The sequence below is a fragment of the Pelophylax lessonae genome (assembly GCF_965119305.1).
Source record: "Pelophylax lessonae genome assembly, chromosome: 7".
Lineage (NCBI taxonomy): Eukaryota > Metazoa > Chordata > Amphibia > Anura > Ranidae > Pelophylax > Pelophylax lessonae.
In genome coordinates, this window is record NC_138774.1 from 290,628,253 (window position 1) to 290,643,401 (window position 15,149).

The 15,149-nt window shown below is 44.7% G+C and overlaps 1 protein-coding gene across 2 annotated transcripts in view; it reads right to left on the bottom strand.

Moving 5' to 3' along the window:
- Positions 1 to 15,149, bottom strand: part of ASTN2 (astrotactin 2) — a 409,628-nt gene that overhangs the window by 219,932 nt on the left and 174,547 nt on the right. For both annotated transcript variants that reach the window (XM_082263954.1, XM_082263953.1), the window contains one exon: positions 8,481 to 8,648. In XM_082263954.1, the coding sequence (XP_082120080.1) occupies positions 8,481 to 8,648 (168 nt within the window). The remainder of the gene's footprint in view (positions 1 to 8,480; positions 8,649 to 15,149) is intronic.

A 15,149-nucleotide genomic window follows, 5' to 3' on the forward strand; every position in this document is an offset into this window, starting at 1 on the left:
TGTGGGCGGCTACCTTCTCACAACTGGAACCTGCCTAAGTGTCTGTCTCCAACCTACCGTCGGGCAGACTTCCTTGTCCTCCAGCGGACACTCAATAGTCCTTTTATAATAGCTTCACAGGGCAACACAGTCCTTTGTTTCTTTCACATCAACAGTTCGTCTTCTCACCTTTGAGACGTATTCACCCTTGGTTACCGTCCCGGGCACACATCACTCCGGGGGGTCTTCTCCCAGGCCCACACATCCTGTCGGGAGGCACACGCTGACTGTCCTCCTGCTCCCAGCCCACATGGCTTCAGGATGCAGCTTCTGGAGGCAGCAAACAATAGGAATTTCTCTGAACAAATTATAGAGCCTTAACTCCCTCATTCTGAACAGGTGAAGGCCTTTCAACTTCCTGCTGGCTAGCTCTGTAGCCAACACCCTAAATTAATTAATGGACTTTCTAAATCAGGTAGAAATGTATCTCCTTCCTGTGACTACATTCCCAGATTTAGCTGACTTCCTGTTACATACCCCCCCCTCTTGTTTCAACCCTAGGGTTGGGACACAGATTTCCAGGCACGCATGTGTCAAGCACTGCTGACTCACTGATAAGCCTCCTATTATCCTCAAGCTTCCGGATGAAACTGTTTTGTCATCTTCATTGACGGATTTCTCATAAATGCCACACAGTTTGTCTCTCATCTCATATACACATTCTTCAACTGCATTTTTGGCATCATTTCGCTCCTTCTCGTTTCTGTCATCTTCATTGACAGCTTTCTCATAAATGTCAGACAGCTTGTCCCTCATAACCGTCTGTCCAATCCACCATGGAGGACCGTGATCCATAGGCAACTCAATTGGGCTAGTCTTAATGTCTTCAACATTCTTAAGACGCCTCTCTCTGCAATCCATAAATGTTTTCCACAAAACTTTGAGAACCTTTGCTTCACTAAGCTTTGTTCCAAGTAGGGACTCTTGACATCCCTCTGTGACTTGAGTTGCCTCTCCATACAGCTGTACACAATCATTGACTTTTTGTTGTAAAAGGGAATGATCTTCCTTCTTGAGCTTTGCTTGCTCTAAGATGCTGTGCAGAGGATTTTCCAATTGAGACAACAGGCTGTCACACATTTCTTCAAAGTGACCCCTGTTCCTTTTCCCAGAGATATCAATATCATTCAAACATTTCATATTCATAGGCAGATCTGAAGCATTTGCACTCATCAACTTCTTAAACTTTTCGCCCTCCTGAGCGAGTCGCAGTAAAGGCCTACTACTTGATTTGATATTCAGTTTATATTTCTTGCCAAACTCTTCACAGAAGTAGCCAACCAGAACATCATCAACTTTCCTTCCACCAACATAGGGGTCAAAGGCAACAACACAGTTGAACCCAGCGATCTGGGTGGTATCCATTATAGACCTCCTCTCTGCATCAGTGAAGAAGCATGGAACTGCAACACATTCTTTTACAGGTTTCTTCAATGCACTTTCTGCTGAACTATTTGACCGCTCAAGGTCACCTAGTTCTTTTTCTCTATCTGAATTCCACATGGAATGCATCTCAAGATCACGATCAAACTTCTGCCACCCGTCTTTCACCAGTTCCATTTTGGAAACACTCCCTGAAAGGCACTTATTCATTTGCTTCACGTTTTCACCAACAGCCTTAGTTTTCTCCACTAGGTTTTCAGCCTGAACTGAGAAATCACCACATTTCTTACTCAGCTCCTTTGTTTGCTGAAGTTCTAATGATACATTTTCCAATGCTTGAAGTTTTTGAAGGAACGGTTTATTCCAAAGGGGTGATTCAAGCCACATGTCGTCACATTTCTGAGGCTCACTCAGGACAGACCCCAAAACACTGATCCTTTTAAAAACTGCATCAGGCACACTATCCCCTCTTTGGGACAGATCCTCTGTTGCCTGGAATTCCTCTTCCAGTTCCTGCAACGGAATCTTCATCTCTTCTACTTGTTGTTCTAAGGCTCGCTTAGACTTTTCTAGCTCCTGAACGCTTTTCACAACATCATCCTTGGAGCTGACCAATTCTTCCATTTCTGTACGCAGCTGTTTAACACTTTCTAGTTCAGCCTTACACTCTAGAGCTTCCTCCAAAGAGCGAGCCAAGAACAGGGCTTTGCTCTCGTTATCACGCACCTCCGTTTCTGCACGTGCGCGTTCTTCTGCATATTTTGCAGACACAGTCTTCTCTTCACCAAGCATCTGATCAAACTTCTTTTTCACATCTTCAACACACTGTAATGAACCAACGCTTTCTTCCATGCGTTTTTTCATATCCGCTATCTGAGCTTGCAATGTTGCGACTTGCTCTGATAGGTTTTTCTTTGCTTCCGCCTCCTCTTTTAATTGTTCCAGGAAGCCATTTTTCTCATCTTCCATTTGTTTGAGCTTTGTGCTAAAACTCAGCCTTTGACACCTCTCTTCCTGTAAGAGTTCCTGCGTGTCTTGCAGCTGCGATTCCAAGATAGAAAAATCTTCCGCAATTTCTCTAGATTTTCTGTCTGCTTGAGAAAGCTGATTTGTAACATTGTCCAACTCAACCTGCAGTCGGTTTGCCTTCTCTGACAGCTTAGCACACAATCGGTCACCTTCTGACACCTTGACTTGCGATTCCAGAAGCTGTGCCTCTACTTTTTTTCTCTTGTGTTCAGACTCTCCTTTTCCCTGCATAAGAGCTTTCACCTCACTGGCTAGCATCTGGGAATAAGAATGTAATTCTGCCACACAGGCTTCTTTCTCCTTTAACTGCTGCTGGACACGTTGGGCTTCCCCTTTCCAACTTTCACAGTCCGCACGCCATTCATCTACCACATTGCTCAAAGTAGTGAGCTCATACACAGTACTCAGTAATTTAGCCTCTCTTTCACTTTTCTCTTTGTCGCTGAGAGACAATGTCGCTTTCAGAGCAACATTCTGTTCCTGCGACTCCTGCAGGTCTATTTTTGTAGCTCCCAAAGACTGAAGACTTTTTTCCAGCTGATTACGCAACTCCAACATATCAGCCATACTTTGCTTCTGCAAAGTCTGAATTTCACTTTCCTTTTCCATGAGGATGGTATCTTTCTCCATTATAGTCTCTCTGCGTTTTTGCAACTCGACCAAAAGAAGAGCAGTGGATTCTTCCCACTGTGACACATGAGACTTGAGTAGTTCATTCGTTTCCTGCAAGTTTCTATGCTCCATTTTAAGCAATTCCAAGGCTTGTTCCTTTTCTTCCATTTTCCGTTGCAAGGCATCCAACTCAGCCCTGCACACATACTCGGTTTCTTCCAAACCGATGGCCTCCATTGGCTGCTGGCGTCTCTGTTTCCAGCCTGCCATGCTCTCTTGATGAGCCTTTTGTTGAGCTGCAAAGCTCCGCTGAAAATCCGCATTTGCCTGCTGTTGAGCTGCATTTGCTTGCTGTTGAGCTGTATTTGATATAATCAGTTGTTTCAACATCTCCTCCATTTTGAGCTTACTTTTCATCTGAGCACACTGCGTCTCCATAGCAGTTTCATCAGTGTTGCTAGGGACAACAACCTTCCTCTTTAGTAGACTCTCTTTAGGCATGGATGGGGCTGGTTCAGACGGCAACATCCCCTCCATCCATAGAATCCGGTCTCTCATTTCATCTATCTTTGCATTTTTCAGGCGTTTGGACCGCCCCATCTTCAATAACTCCACAAACAAATTTTTCACAGTCCAGCAAACAATTTTCAGACCACTGTCTCTTCAACACATGTAGTTTTTCTCTCTCTTGCAGGATCTCTTTTCCTGCACACACAGTTTGTGCAGTCACTTGCACCAGACACAACAAAGTTCATCAAATAATTTTGAGACCGCTGTCTCTTTAAAACACTTTTTTTTTTTTTTTTTTTCTGTCAGGATCTTCTCTCCTGCACACATAGATTGTGCAATCTCATGCACCAGACAAAGTTCATCAAACATTTGCACTTCCTTGCAGGGATCTCTGCTTATGCCCACTGCATACCTCCACCATATGTGAGGGATTAGCTCGGTGGTAGGCGTGGATGACCCCTTGGGGGGTGCGTTTTCCCAGAGAGGTAGCCGACAAGTGCTTGCAAACAAACAGTGTGGTTTATTAAATGGTGTTTTCTTCACCAGGCTGTATGCAGCAAAACATCCAAAATAAAATAAAACAGAAAATAAATCCTTGCCTCTGTGGGCGGCTACCTTCTCACAACTGGAACCTGCCTAAGTGTCTGTCTCCAACCTACCGTCGGGCAGACTTCCTTGTCCTCCAGCGGACACTCAATAGTCCTTTTATAATAGCTTCACAGGGCAACACAGTCCTTTGTTTCTTTCACATCAACAGTTCGTCTTCTCACCTTTGAGACGTATTCACCCTTGGTTACCGTCCCGGGCACACATCACTCCGGGGGGTCTTCTCCCAGGCCCACACATCCTGTCGGGAGGCACACGCTGACTGTCCTCCTGCTCCCAGCCCACATGGCTTCAGGATGCAGCTTCTGGAGGCAGCAAACAATAGGAATTTCTCTGAACAAATTATAGAGCCTTAACTCCCTCATTCTGAACAGGTGAAGGCCTTTCAACTTCCTGCTGGCTAGCTCTGTAGCCAACACCCTAAATTAATTAATGGACTTTCTAAATCAGGTAGAAATGTATCTCCTTCCTGTGACTACATTCCCAGATTTAGCTGACTTCCTGTTACAATATATATATATATATATGTGTATATATATATGTATGTATATGTGTGTATATGTATGTAATATATATATATATATATATGTGTATATAATGCTGTGATGTTCCAATATAGTATATTCCATATAACCAAGAACACTGCTACTTTAGTGCATCTAGTCAGTTCGAATACGAGATGTCTCGTAGATGTCAACATAAGCTACATTATATTACCAAAAGTATTGGGACGCCTGCCTTTACATTTACATGAATTTAATGACAGCCCAGTCTTAGTCTGTAGGGTTCAATATTGAGTTGGCCCACCCTTTGCAGCTATAACAGCTTCAACTCTTCTGGGAAGGCCGTCCACAAGGTTTAGGAGTGTGTCTATGGGAATGTTTGACCATTCTTCCAGAAACGCATTTGTGAGGCCAGGTACTAATTTGGATGAGAAGTCCCGGCTTGCAGTCTCCGCTCTAATTCATCCCAAAGGTGTTCTATCGGGTTGAGGTCAGGACTGTGCAGGCCATTCAAGTTCCTCCACCTCAAACTTGCTCTTCCATGTCTTTATGGACCTTGTTTGTGCACTGGTGTGCAGTCATGTTGGAACAGAAAGGGGCCATCCCCAAGTGGTTCCCACAAAGTTGGAAGCAATAACTTGTCCAAAATGTCTTTGTATGCTGAAGCCTTAAGAGTTCCCTTGACTGGAACTAAAGGGGCCAAGCCCAATCCCTGAAAAACAACCCCACACCATAATCCCCCCTCCCCCAAATTACCAGTTCACAAAGCAAGATCCAGAAAGGCATGGATGAGCAAGTTTGGGGTGAAGGAACTTAACTGGCCTGCACAGAATATTGACCTCAACCCGATGGAACACTTTTGGGATGAATTACAGCAGAGACTGGGAGCCAGGCCACCTCGTCCACATCAGTGCCTGACCTCCCATACGCGCTTCTGGAAGAATGGTCAAACATTCCCATAGACCTACTCCTAAACCTTGCGGACAGCCTTCCCTGAAGAGTTGAAACTGTTATAGCTGCAAAGGGTGGGCCAACTCAATATTGAACCCTAGGGGCTAAGACTGGGATGCAATTAAAGTTCATGTATGTGCAAAGGTAGGGGTTCCAATACTTTTGGTAATATCATTTAGCTTATGTTGACATCTACGAGACATCTCAAATTTAATATAGTGTATAATACTTCATACTTCATCAACCATTCTCAACCTTTTAACTATGGAGGAATCCCTGACAAAAATGCTTATATCCACAGCTCATGGAAAAGAAATACAGTGAATCCTTTAGAACAATTTTAAGTGGAAAAATGTTGAGTTAGAACAATGGTGAGTGGTGTACCTTTTCTATTGATCATTGGAGAAAATCCCCCTGGTCATTAATGAAAGAGGTGTCCCCTCATATTGGTGATCAGTGCAGAGCTCTTCCATTGGTCATCTGTGAGAAGAATGCCCTTAACATTGGTGGTCATTGAGAAAAAAAGCTCCTTTCATACAGCCAAAAAGAACGATGGTGTCAGAAGATACGTAATTGAGTTAAGAGGTTCCACTGGTCCTACCCAACTGGCTCTACTGAATTACTTTGGTGTTAGAACTATGCAGATACTATTAGAGTGAAAATGAATCCACTACTGCCTACTTTTCAAGGTAAACTCTGGAGGGACCCTAGCATTCACCAAAACTCCTGTTGGTAAAGGCAAATCCCATACCTTCAAATTTTCTGAGAATAACAATAAGTACACTTTTAGTACAAGGTATATATGCAAAGGACATCTCACTGGCACCATACAAGTTACATAGAAACATAGACATAGAAACATTGAGGAGTGACGACAAAAAAAGACAAATTATATATTCCTCCTGCTTGTGATGCCTCAAATGATATAATGATCTATATAGAGGAATCAGGACCTCATTCCTCCTGCTGGTGATGCCTCAAATGATATAATGATCTATATAGAAAAATCAGAACCTCCTTCCTCCTGGTGGTGATGCCCCAAGTGATATAATGTTCTATATAGAGGAATCGGGACCTCCTTCCTCCTGGTCGTGATGCCCCAAGTGATATAATGTTCTATATAGAGGAATCAGGACCCAGGACCTCCTTCCTCCTGCTGGTGATCCCTCTAGTGATAAATAAAAATGTATATAGAGGAATTTGGAACTCCCTCTCGGTGACCCCTCTAGTAATAACTAAAGATCTATATATGGGAAGCAGGACCCCCTTCCTCTTGCTTGTGATCCTTCCATTGATAACTAAAGATCTAAATGAGGCTGGGTTCACACTTATGCGAATTGGATGCGTGTTTCCCTGCTGTTGACCCCTCTAGTAAAACCCTAAAGATCTATATAGAAGAATCAGGACCTCCTTCCTCCTGCCAGTAATCCCTCTGGTCTGGTCAGTGATAACTAAACCTCCATACAGAGGAATCGGGACCTCCTTCTTCCTGCTGGTGACCCCTCTACTGATAACTAAATCTCTATATACTGTTGTGACGGTATTCACCGTCACTGGAATTTAAGGACAGATGGGTGATGGTTTGGATTGCTTCATATTTGTCAGCAAGGTCTCCATGGGAACAAATCTCAATTTTTCTACATTTGCCATGAGGTCTCTGACCAGGAAGTACAACTCCTAATATGGTCATTCCAGGAAGTTCAATGAGGAGACTGACTGTCTAACAATGTTGCTTTTGTCGGAGGTGGCTTTCCATTCACCTATTGTCGGGTGTGCTAATGAACCCACCTGTTGTCTGCTAAGGGATGTATTGACACTCAGAGTAATGTGTATTGGGGGCTCGTTATGGAACCATTGTTCTGTGTCTGGCTATTGTGTACATTGATTGTCCCCTGGGAGTTTCTGTCCCATTACACATAACAGTCCTTCTAATCAAGCTATTGGACCAATCCCTGCTGACTCATTTTCAAGTCCTAATTTGCATGGCTAAGGAGGACCTGAAGGAGAACGGAATGTACTTTGCAATTGACCAACGGGAAAGCGGTTGTTGGGGGCAGGATGTTCCAAATTCTGTATATAAGTGTGTTGTGTACTTGCAATAAATCGTCTTTCTGTTTGAACTTACATACAGCCTGCCTGGTGTTTGTTCTAATGGATTCCGAACGGCACATAGCTGTAGTTCGGATCCCGGAGCCTTGGTTGACCGAACCATCAGACGTTGCGATCTGCAAGCTGACTCACTAGAAACAGAGGAGTGTCGGGAGAGCGGAAGCGAGCGAGCAAGGGTCTCGTCACAACTGTATATAGATTATGCTGGACCTCGTTCCCCCCAACTGGTGATCCCTCTAGTGAGAAAGATCTATATAGCGGAATCAGGACCTCCTTCCTCCTGCTGGTGACCCCATTAGTGATATAAAGATCTATATAACGGAATCAGGACCTCCTTCCGCCTCCTGGTGATCCCTCTACTGATACATCCTAGAATCTTATTTGCTTTTCCTACTACTTGGCCACACATGCTCATTTTGCAATCATCTAAAAATAAGTATTCCCAATGAGCCTGGAAGAAAAAAATGCATAAAAAAAGATTGGTAAAACCCAAAAGTGCTTTTATCACCACCATTTTCTCTTTGGAATGTGATACTTTCGAGGTTGAATCATATTCCATACATCAAACCAAAAAGCAGGGACAACTGAGAAGGAAACTGATTTGGTTCCAAAAGTGGGAAAGTCCTTCAAAATCGAGGGAACTTTCGAAGTTCTAATGTTCAATACCAATAGCATTCATTATCAAGTTGCATCCATCCATAACAAGAAGCCTAAACCTTCTATCCTTCTTGGACTCACCTGTCTCTGGGTCACACATCTGTTCACAGGAATCTATAGTTCTTTGGCCGCAAAGATCCCGCACCCACGGAGAGGTGGCATTTATTTGATAGTAGAGAAACAGCTGGGCTGGGTTTACCCAGTTAGATATATCAAGATAGCTGCCTTCTGTGATCACAAAGCTGCTGCCTACAAATTAAACAGATAAGTCATATACATTATCAGGCTGTTTCAATTAAGATTTAACAAGTAAATTATATTATTCCAATTTAATGTACAAACACAAAATTAGGAAATGATATTCTGGTCCTTGGGGACTAGTAACTGCATATGTTATACAACTGCATGTGGAATTGTGAGTAGAATAATTAATATTGGTAACCTTTTAAAAAGCTACGGTGACATTTGTAAAGCTAGGCTGAAAAAATACAATTCTCACATTACAAAACCTTCCTAAATATATTTCTATGAATGGACTGTATGTACATTAGCTCTGTTATAATTATCGGCATGGACATTATAGGTCATTGTGATGCAGGCTTACAGCAAAGGTACAGGCCCGCCCTCCTATGCACGTCACTCGTGCAGGTGAATGGCGCGCATTATGCCCCTTGTGCCTCCTGAAATATGCATGACTCGTATGCCAGGAGGCATAGTACTTCATTGAGAAAGGAGGAGAGACGGGCAATAAGGAGGCGCCACGTGAGGCCCAGCAGCTGAATCCTGAAGAGCTGGTAAGCCTCCCGAATGTATCCCATAAGAACATGGTGGCACAGGACCGAGCAGGGCCAGAATTCTGAAAGTCTTCTGTAGGACACTGACTGCTGGATCCACTGGATACGTGAGTATGTGAGATGGTTAAAACTAGGGATGGACCGATATGGTTTTTTCAGGACCGATACCGATATTTTGGTTACAACGTATCGGTATCGGCTGTTATGGGCCGATATTTTGTACATTTAAAGTTTTGAAAAATAAAGACAATTTTTGACACAAATCTGGTACTGAACATGTTAATTTTTGTTTAATTCTTAATGGCTGGCTTGCTGGCACCTTGTGGTGGATGGCTGGCTGGCTGGCACCTTGTGGTGGATGGCTGGCTTGCACCCTGTGGTGGGTGGCTGGCTTGCAGCCTGTGGTGGGTGGCTGACTTGCATCCTGTGGTGGATGGCTGGCACCCTGTGGTGGGTGGCTGGCACCCTGTGGTGGATGGCTGGCTGGCTGGCACCCTTCCGTGGGTGGCTAGCACCCTGTGGTGGGTGGGTGGCTGGCTTGCACCCTGTGGTGGGTGGCTGGCTGGCTGGCACCCTGTGGTGGGTGGCTGGCTGGCTGGCACCCTGTGGTGGGTGGCTGGCTGGCTGGCACCCTGTGGTGGGTGGCTGGCTGGCTGGCACCCTGTGGTGGGTGGCTGGCACCCTGTGGTAGGTGGGTGGCTGGCTGGCACCCTGTGGTGGCTGGTTGGCTGGCTGGCAACCTGTGGTGGCTGGCTGGGTGGCTGGCATAGGGGCTGTGGGTGGCTGACTCGGACAGGGCCTGTGGCTGGCTGGCTCGCTGGTACAGTGCCTGTGACTGGCTGGCACAGGGCCTGTGGATGTGGGTGGCTGGCTGGCACCGGGCTGCTGTGGGTGGGTGTATGGCTGTGATAAACTCCCACAAGAATATTCCCGACTCCAGACGAGGCTGTAATAAGAGGGCAGAATGACGTCACAAAAATATCGGCAATATTGGCCAGTTCCGGGGCCGATACCGATATATCGGGGAAAGTGCATATCGGCCTTGCCGATAATCGGTCTATACCTAGTTAAAACCCCCAGCAAAGCTTGGATTGAAATAAAAAAATAGGGTGGGGAGGGTGGAGATCAGCTTTAAAGAAAAAAAAAAAACTGTATACAATGATGTCTCCACCTGAAACTAACCTTGACGTGTTTCATCACTGCTGACTTGCCCACAACGATAGAGAAAGCACCTCCCCTATCCCCTATCCTTGTAAGCAAACCAGCAGTGGTGAAACATGTCAAGGTGGATTTCTGGTGGAGACATAATTGTATATAGTGTTTTTTTTTTTTTTTTTACCAAGCCAGCAGTGGTGAAACGCATCATGGTTGGGTTCGGATGGAGACATGATTGTATGCAGTCTTTGACAGTCATTAAATACAAGTAAGAGGAGTTCAGTTTTGGAGTGTGGCTTATATCTTCCATATATCTGAGGAAGAGTGGAGACAGGCTGTGACAGCTGGCAACCAGATTGTCCCCCCTGAGTAATAAAAGGAGTCTTGGGTTTGAGTGTGTTCTTTACACTTCCTTTTGTTGCAGTCCAATCACTGGATTGGAATTCAATTATCGGGAACCTCCCAGGGCTTAGGCTAGCAGACATTTACGACCACCAGCACGTCATCCAGTACAGGGGCTCCCTGGCTATTTTGGAGACGACCAGTTCCATTGTGTTCTATGTGCGCAATCATTTTTGAGTACAGTACATTATATGTTGTCTTCAGGTTTTTAACCACTTAAGCACCGGAAGATTTTACCCCCTTCCTGACCAGGGCCTATTTTGCGATTCGGCACTGCGTGACTTTAACGGACAATTGCGCGGTCGTGCGACGCTGTACCTAAACAAATTTGATTTCCTTTTTTTCCCACAAACAGAGCTTTCTTTTGGTGGTATTTGATCACCTGTACGATTTTTACTTTTTGCGCTATAAACAAAAAAAGAGCGTCAATTTTTCAAAAATAACAATATTTTTCACATTTTTTATATATGAAATTCCCCCCCAAAAAAAGTAAAAATCTAAATTTTTTAACATTTTGGGCCAATTTTTTTTTACCATATGTTTGGTAAAAAAAAATCGCAAAAAGAGTATTTTGGTTTGCGCAAAAGTTATTGCGTTTACTTTTGTTGTTTTTTTTTAACGCGTAATGGCGACGATCTGCGTTTTTTTTTTTTTTTGCGGTACTGCGACCATTGCGGCGGACAGATCGGACCCTTAACTGACATTTTTGACACTTTTGGGGTTACCAGTGACATTACTACAGTAATCAGTGCTATACATATGCACTGTTACTGTAAAATTACACTGGCAGTGAAGGGGCTAACTTTTTTTGAGAAGGAGGGGTTATGTGTGTCCCTAGGGGCGTGATTCTAACTATGATTGGCTGTGGCTTGAGCTGTAAGAACAGTGATCAACGGTCCTACATAGCAGAACCGTATGATCACCATTCCTACACCAGGGAGAATGACAGGTGGCTTTGTTTACATTAGCCTAGCCGCCTGCCTTTCTCCCACTCTAACGGACAATCGCGAGTGACGGGCGGACATCGGGTCCGCCGGGCACACGCGCCGGGTGGGGGGTCCGTGACCGCGCAGGAGCGCGCCTCCAGCGGCGTGCGCTCGCTCCCTAGACCCTCCCAGGCTAGCAACGTGGTACTACGTCGTTTTGCCTGTGAGGGGCTGACCGCCGCAGAAAATAGTACTGCGGTGGTCGGCAAGCTGTTAAAAAGCTGAATGCAGCCGGAAGTATAAAGCAGAAATATAATAAAGAAATGAATAAGAATATATAAGCAGAGCATGTAGATAATGAAAGGAAATAGAGGGAAGATGGGAGAAAATTAAAAAGTAATAATACAGTCTGCAAAAAAAGTTATTGGTAAATAGTCGTGCGGCGGTCGGCAAACGGTTAATAAACCTTTTTAGTGGTAATGCGCCCTTCTTTTGTTGTTTTTTCCAGTGTATTTTGGATACCCTTGGTCCTGAGGAGGCAGCAAGACCTTAGTGGTGCATGCAAAGACCATAAAAGAACACTTATCCTTTGTTACATACCGCCCGAGCGCAGGAGAATGTTTGTTGGCTGGAATTTGAGCCAGGGGTTGCCCTGTTGGCCCCACATGGTTTGACAAAAGTGTAGCACCCCTGCCGTAGGCTGGCTATATTTAGTCTTTGCCTTTGCTATTTATTTTTTAGGTCTGGTCAGCCTGGTGGTTGATTGCTCCTGCCTGCCTCTGGAAGAAACGTACAAAAATAGAGGGTTAGCCACTGGGTCATGATAAATGTTTTTTTGTAGGGTTTGATCAGAGCTCTCTCTCCTGGGGCCTCTTCCCTGGGAGTTACAGAACTCCGAGGGGCCTCTTCCCTGGGGGGTTCTGTGTTATAGAAGGGCTGTTGCTGTCAGGTCAGTTTTGACAAAACGTACATCGGTCGCGGCTTGCTGACGTCATCGGAACGAGACTAGGGCGGGCGGAAGAGCCGACCGGCCGGCGGCTTGCTACAGTTTACGCTCTTCCTTCACTGATGCTTTGTGAGTTTTATTATTTATTTTAATACAATTAAACCAAACAGTTTTACGCTATGGTGTTTGTAAATTTTATTTACATATTTGATCTGGGGATCCTGAGGGATCTCTATCCATCATCTCTGGAGATAGTTGAATTATTGGGTTCTGAATACTGGACTATTCATGATCTGGAATCTTCCCCTTCTGATTGGCTATACATTTACTGGCATCTGGTAAGCGGTTGGCATTATTGGGTGGCGGTCACTGTCCACTATTGATGTAGTCCGGTTCACTTTCTGGATGATCCATACATTTTCTATCTTGCTTTTTTTAATTCTGGTAAGCAGTTTGTGCTATCGGTGGTGGTCATCATCCTGATATTGAATTTACTATATGATATATCTTGGCTAACTATCATATAGTTTTGGTAAGCAGTTGGTACACTTGGTGGTGGGCTATTCGGTGTACTTTTCTGCGGTATTCCTTTTTGGTCCTGTCAGTTTTTGGGTGTGATTATAATAATATATACACTTGCACTTTTGGTCCCCCTTTCTTTGTATATACATTGTATCATTATTACGCTATGGGACCCTTTCTTTTTCCACATGTATGATCCAACACCGGTTGAGGTCCTATGATCCATGATATTGGGAATACAGCGGATCACCATTAACAAGAGTCATTCCGGTGTTATCGGGATTAAACCTTTGAAATTTGCTCATTATTCACCAATATCTGGTAAGCAGATTGCATCACCAGAGGAGGTCCTATAGCAGTCGAAGATCTTTGTACATTAAGGAATACATTTGTATCTAGAGACTATTGGGACTTTATTTACACACGTGTGATCATAGCACGTATTATTGTTTTTAGCGCAGCTTGTTATAATTTATTTACAGTTTTGGTGTTGTCACAGTTGAAGCTGCTGCTTCATTTTCTTCTTTACCTAGCGCGGTTATTCTTTCTATTTCTTTAGGCCTCAGCATATGCTTAGCTTAGGGCCTTAGAGGAATCTGAAACAAAAGCAAATTGCTCGAAGACATCACTTGTGGAAGCTGGGCTGGAAAGAGAATGCTTTAACTGGCAAGTGTTGCAGGGGACGCTGCCTCTGGACATTGCGAAAAGGACTTTTTGCCTTGAAGTACCTTGAGGGTTAGATGCCAGAGGTTGCTGCAAACACGGACTAATGGGCTGTCCTTTCTACTTCCAGCATTATTGGAAGCTGCTACTGAAGGACTGAACACTGCTGGAACAGAAACTTGCTTGAGAATATGTCCTCTAATATATGTGTGTGTTTTTTGGAGTATCCTGTACCCTCATCCCGCCTGTGTTTAGGTACTGCAATAAATCTTCATAGAAGACACTCCTAGACTGAGCTTGAATTTTCTTGGTGTCCTCTCAAACTGATACCTGGGCTGGCAGCCTCCTAACAGGTAAGGGAGACCTAGGTTCTTTCCAGTGGCTACTCTGGGGGGTCATCATCACTGCAAAAGTTGATCTAAAAGTCAAATGAGCCAGGTGAAAAAGTATCAGCTGAACAGTGACTGAGGAAATGCCTTCTTCCACCTATGGGGTATTTACAGCATGGGGCAAGGCAGTAAAAACATTGAGGCCCGAGGTGTAGAAATCGATGTATTAAGGAATTTGCTGAACAATACAACATTGGAGGAATGCCCGACCGGGAACTCAGTCAATTCAATGGAGAGTCAGCAGTAAAAGGCCCGAGCTAGAGAGAGCGCTTGCCCAGGGAGGTGGAGTACGATGTGGCTGGTCCAACCCAAGAGGGAGCTTGAGGAGGTGTAGGCATAGGCCCTGCTCTTTCCCCATTACCTACCGCAAGTGCTGTCCTTGACAGACGTGTAAGTGTGACTGAGAAAATGCCTTCTTCCACCTATGGGGTATTTACAGCGTGGGGCAAGGCAGTAAAAACATTGAGGCCCGTAGTGTAGAAAACAATGTATTAAAGAATTTGCAGAACAATACAACATTGGAGGAATGCCCGACCGGGAACTCAGTCAATTTAGTGGAGAGTCAGCAGTAGTAGGCCCGAGCTAGAGGGAGCACTTGCCCAGGGAGGTGGAGTACGATGCGGCCGGTCCAACCCAAGAGGGAGCTTGAGGAGGTGTAGGCATGGGCCCTGCTCTTTCCCCACTACCTACCGCAAGTGCTGTCCTTGACAGACGTGTAAGCGTGACTGAGGAAATGCCTTCTTCCACCTATGGGGTATTTACAGCGTGGGGCAAGGCAGTAAAAACATTGAGGCCCGAAGTGTAGAAAACAATGTATTAAAGAATTTGCAGAACAATACAACATTGGAGGAATGCCCGACCGGGAACTCAGTCAATTCAGGGAAGATTTAGCAGTAGTAGGCCCAAGCTAGAGAGAGTGCTTGCCCAGGGAGGTGGAGTACGATGTGGCCGGT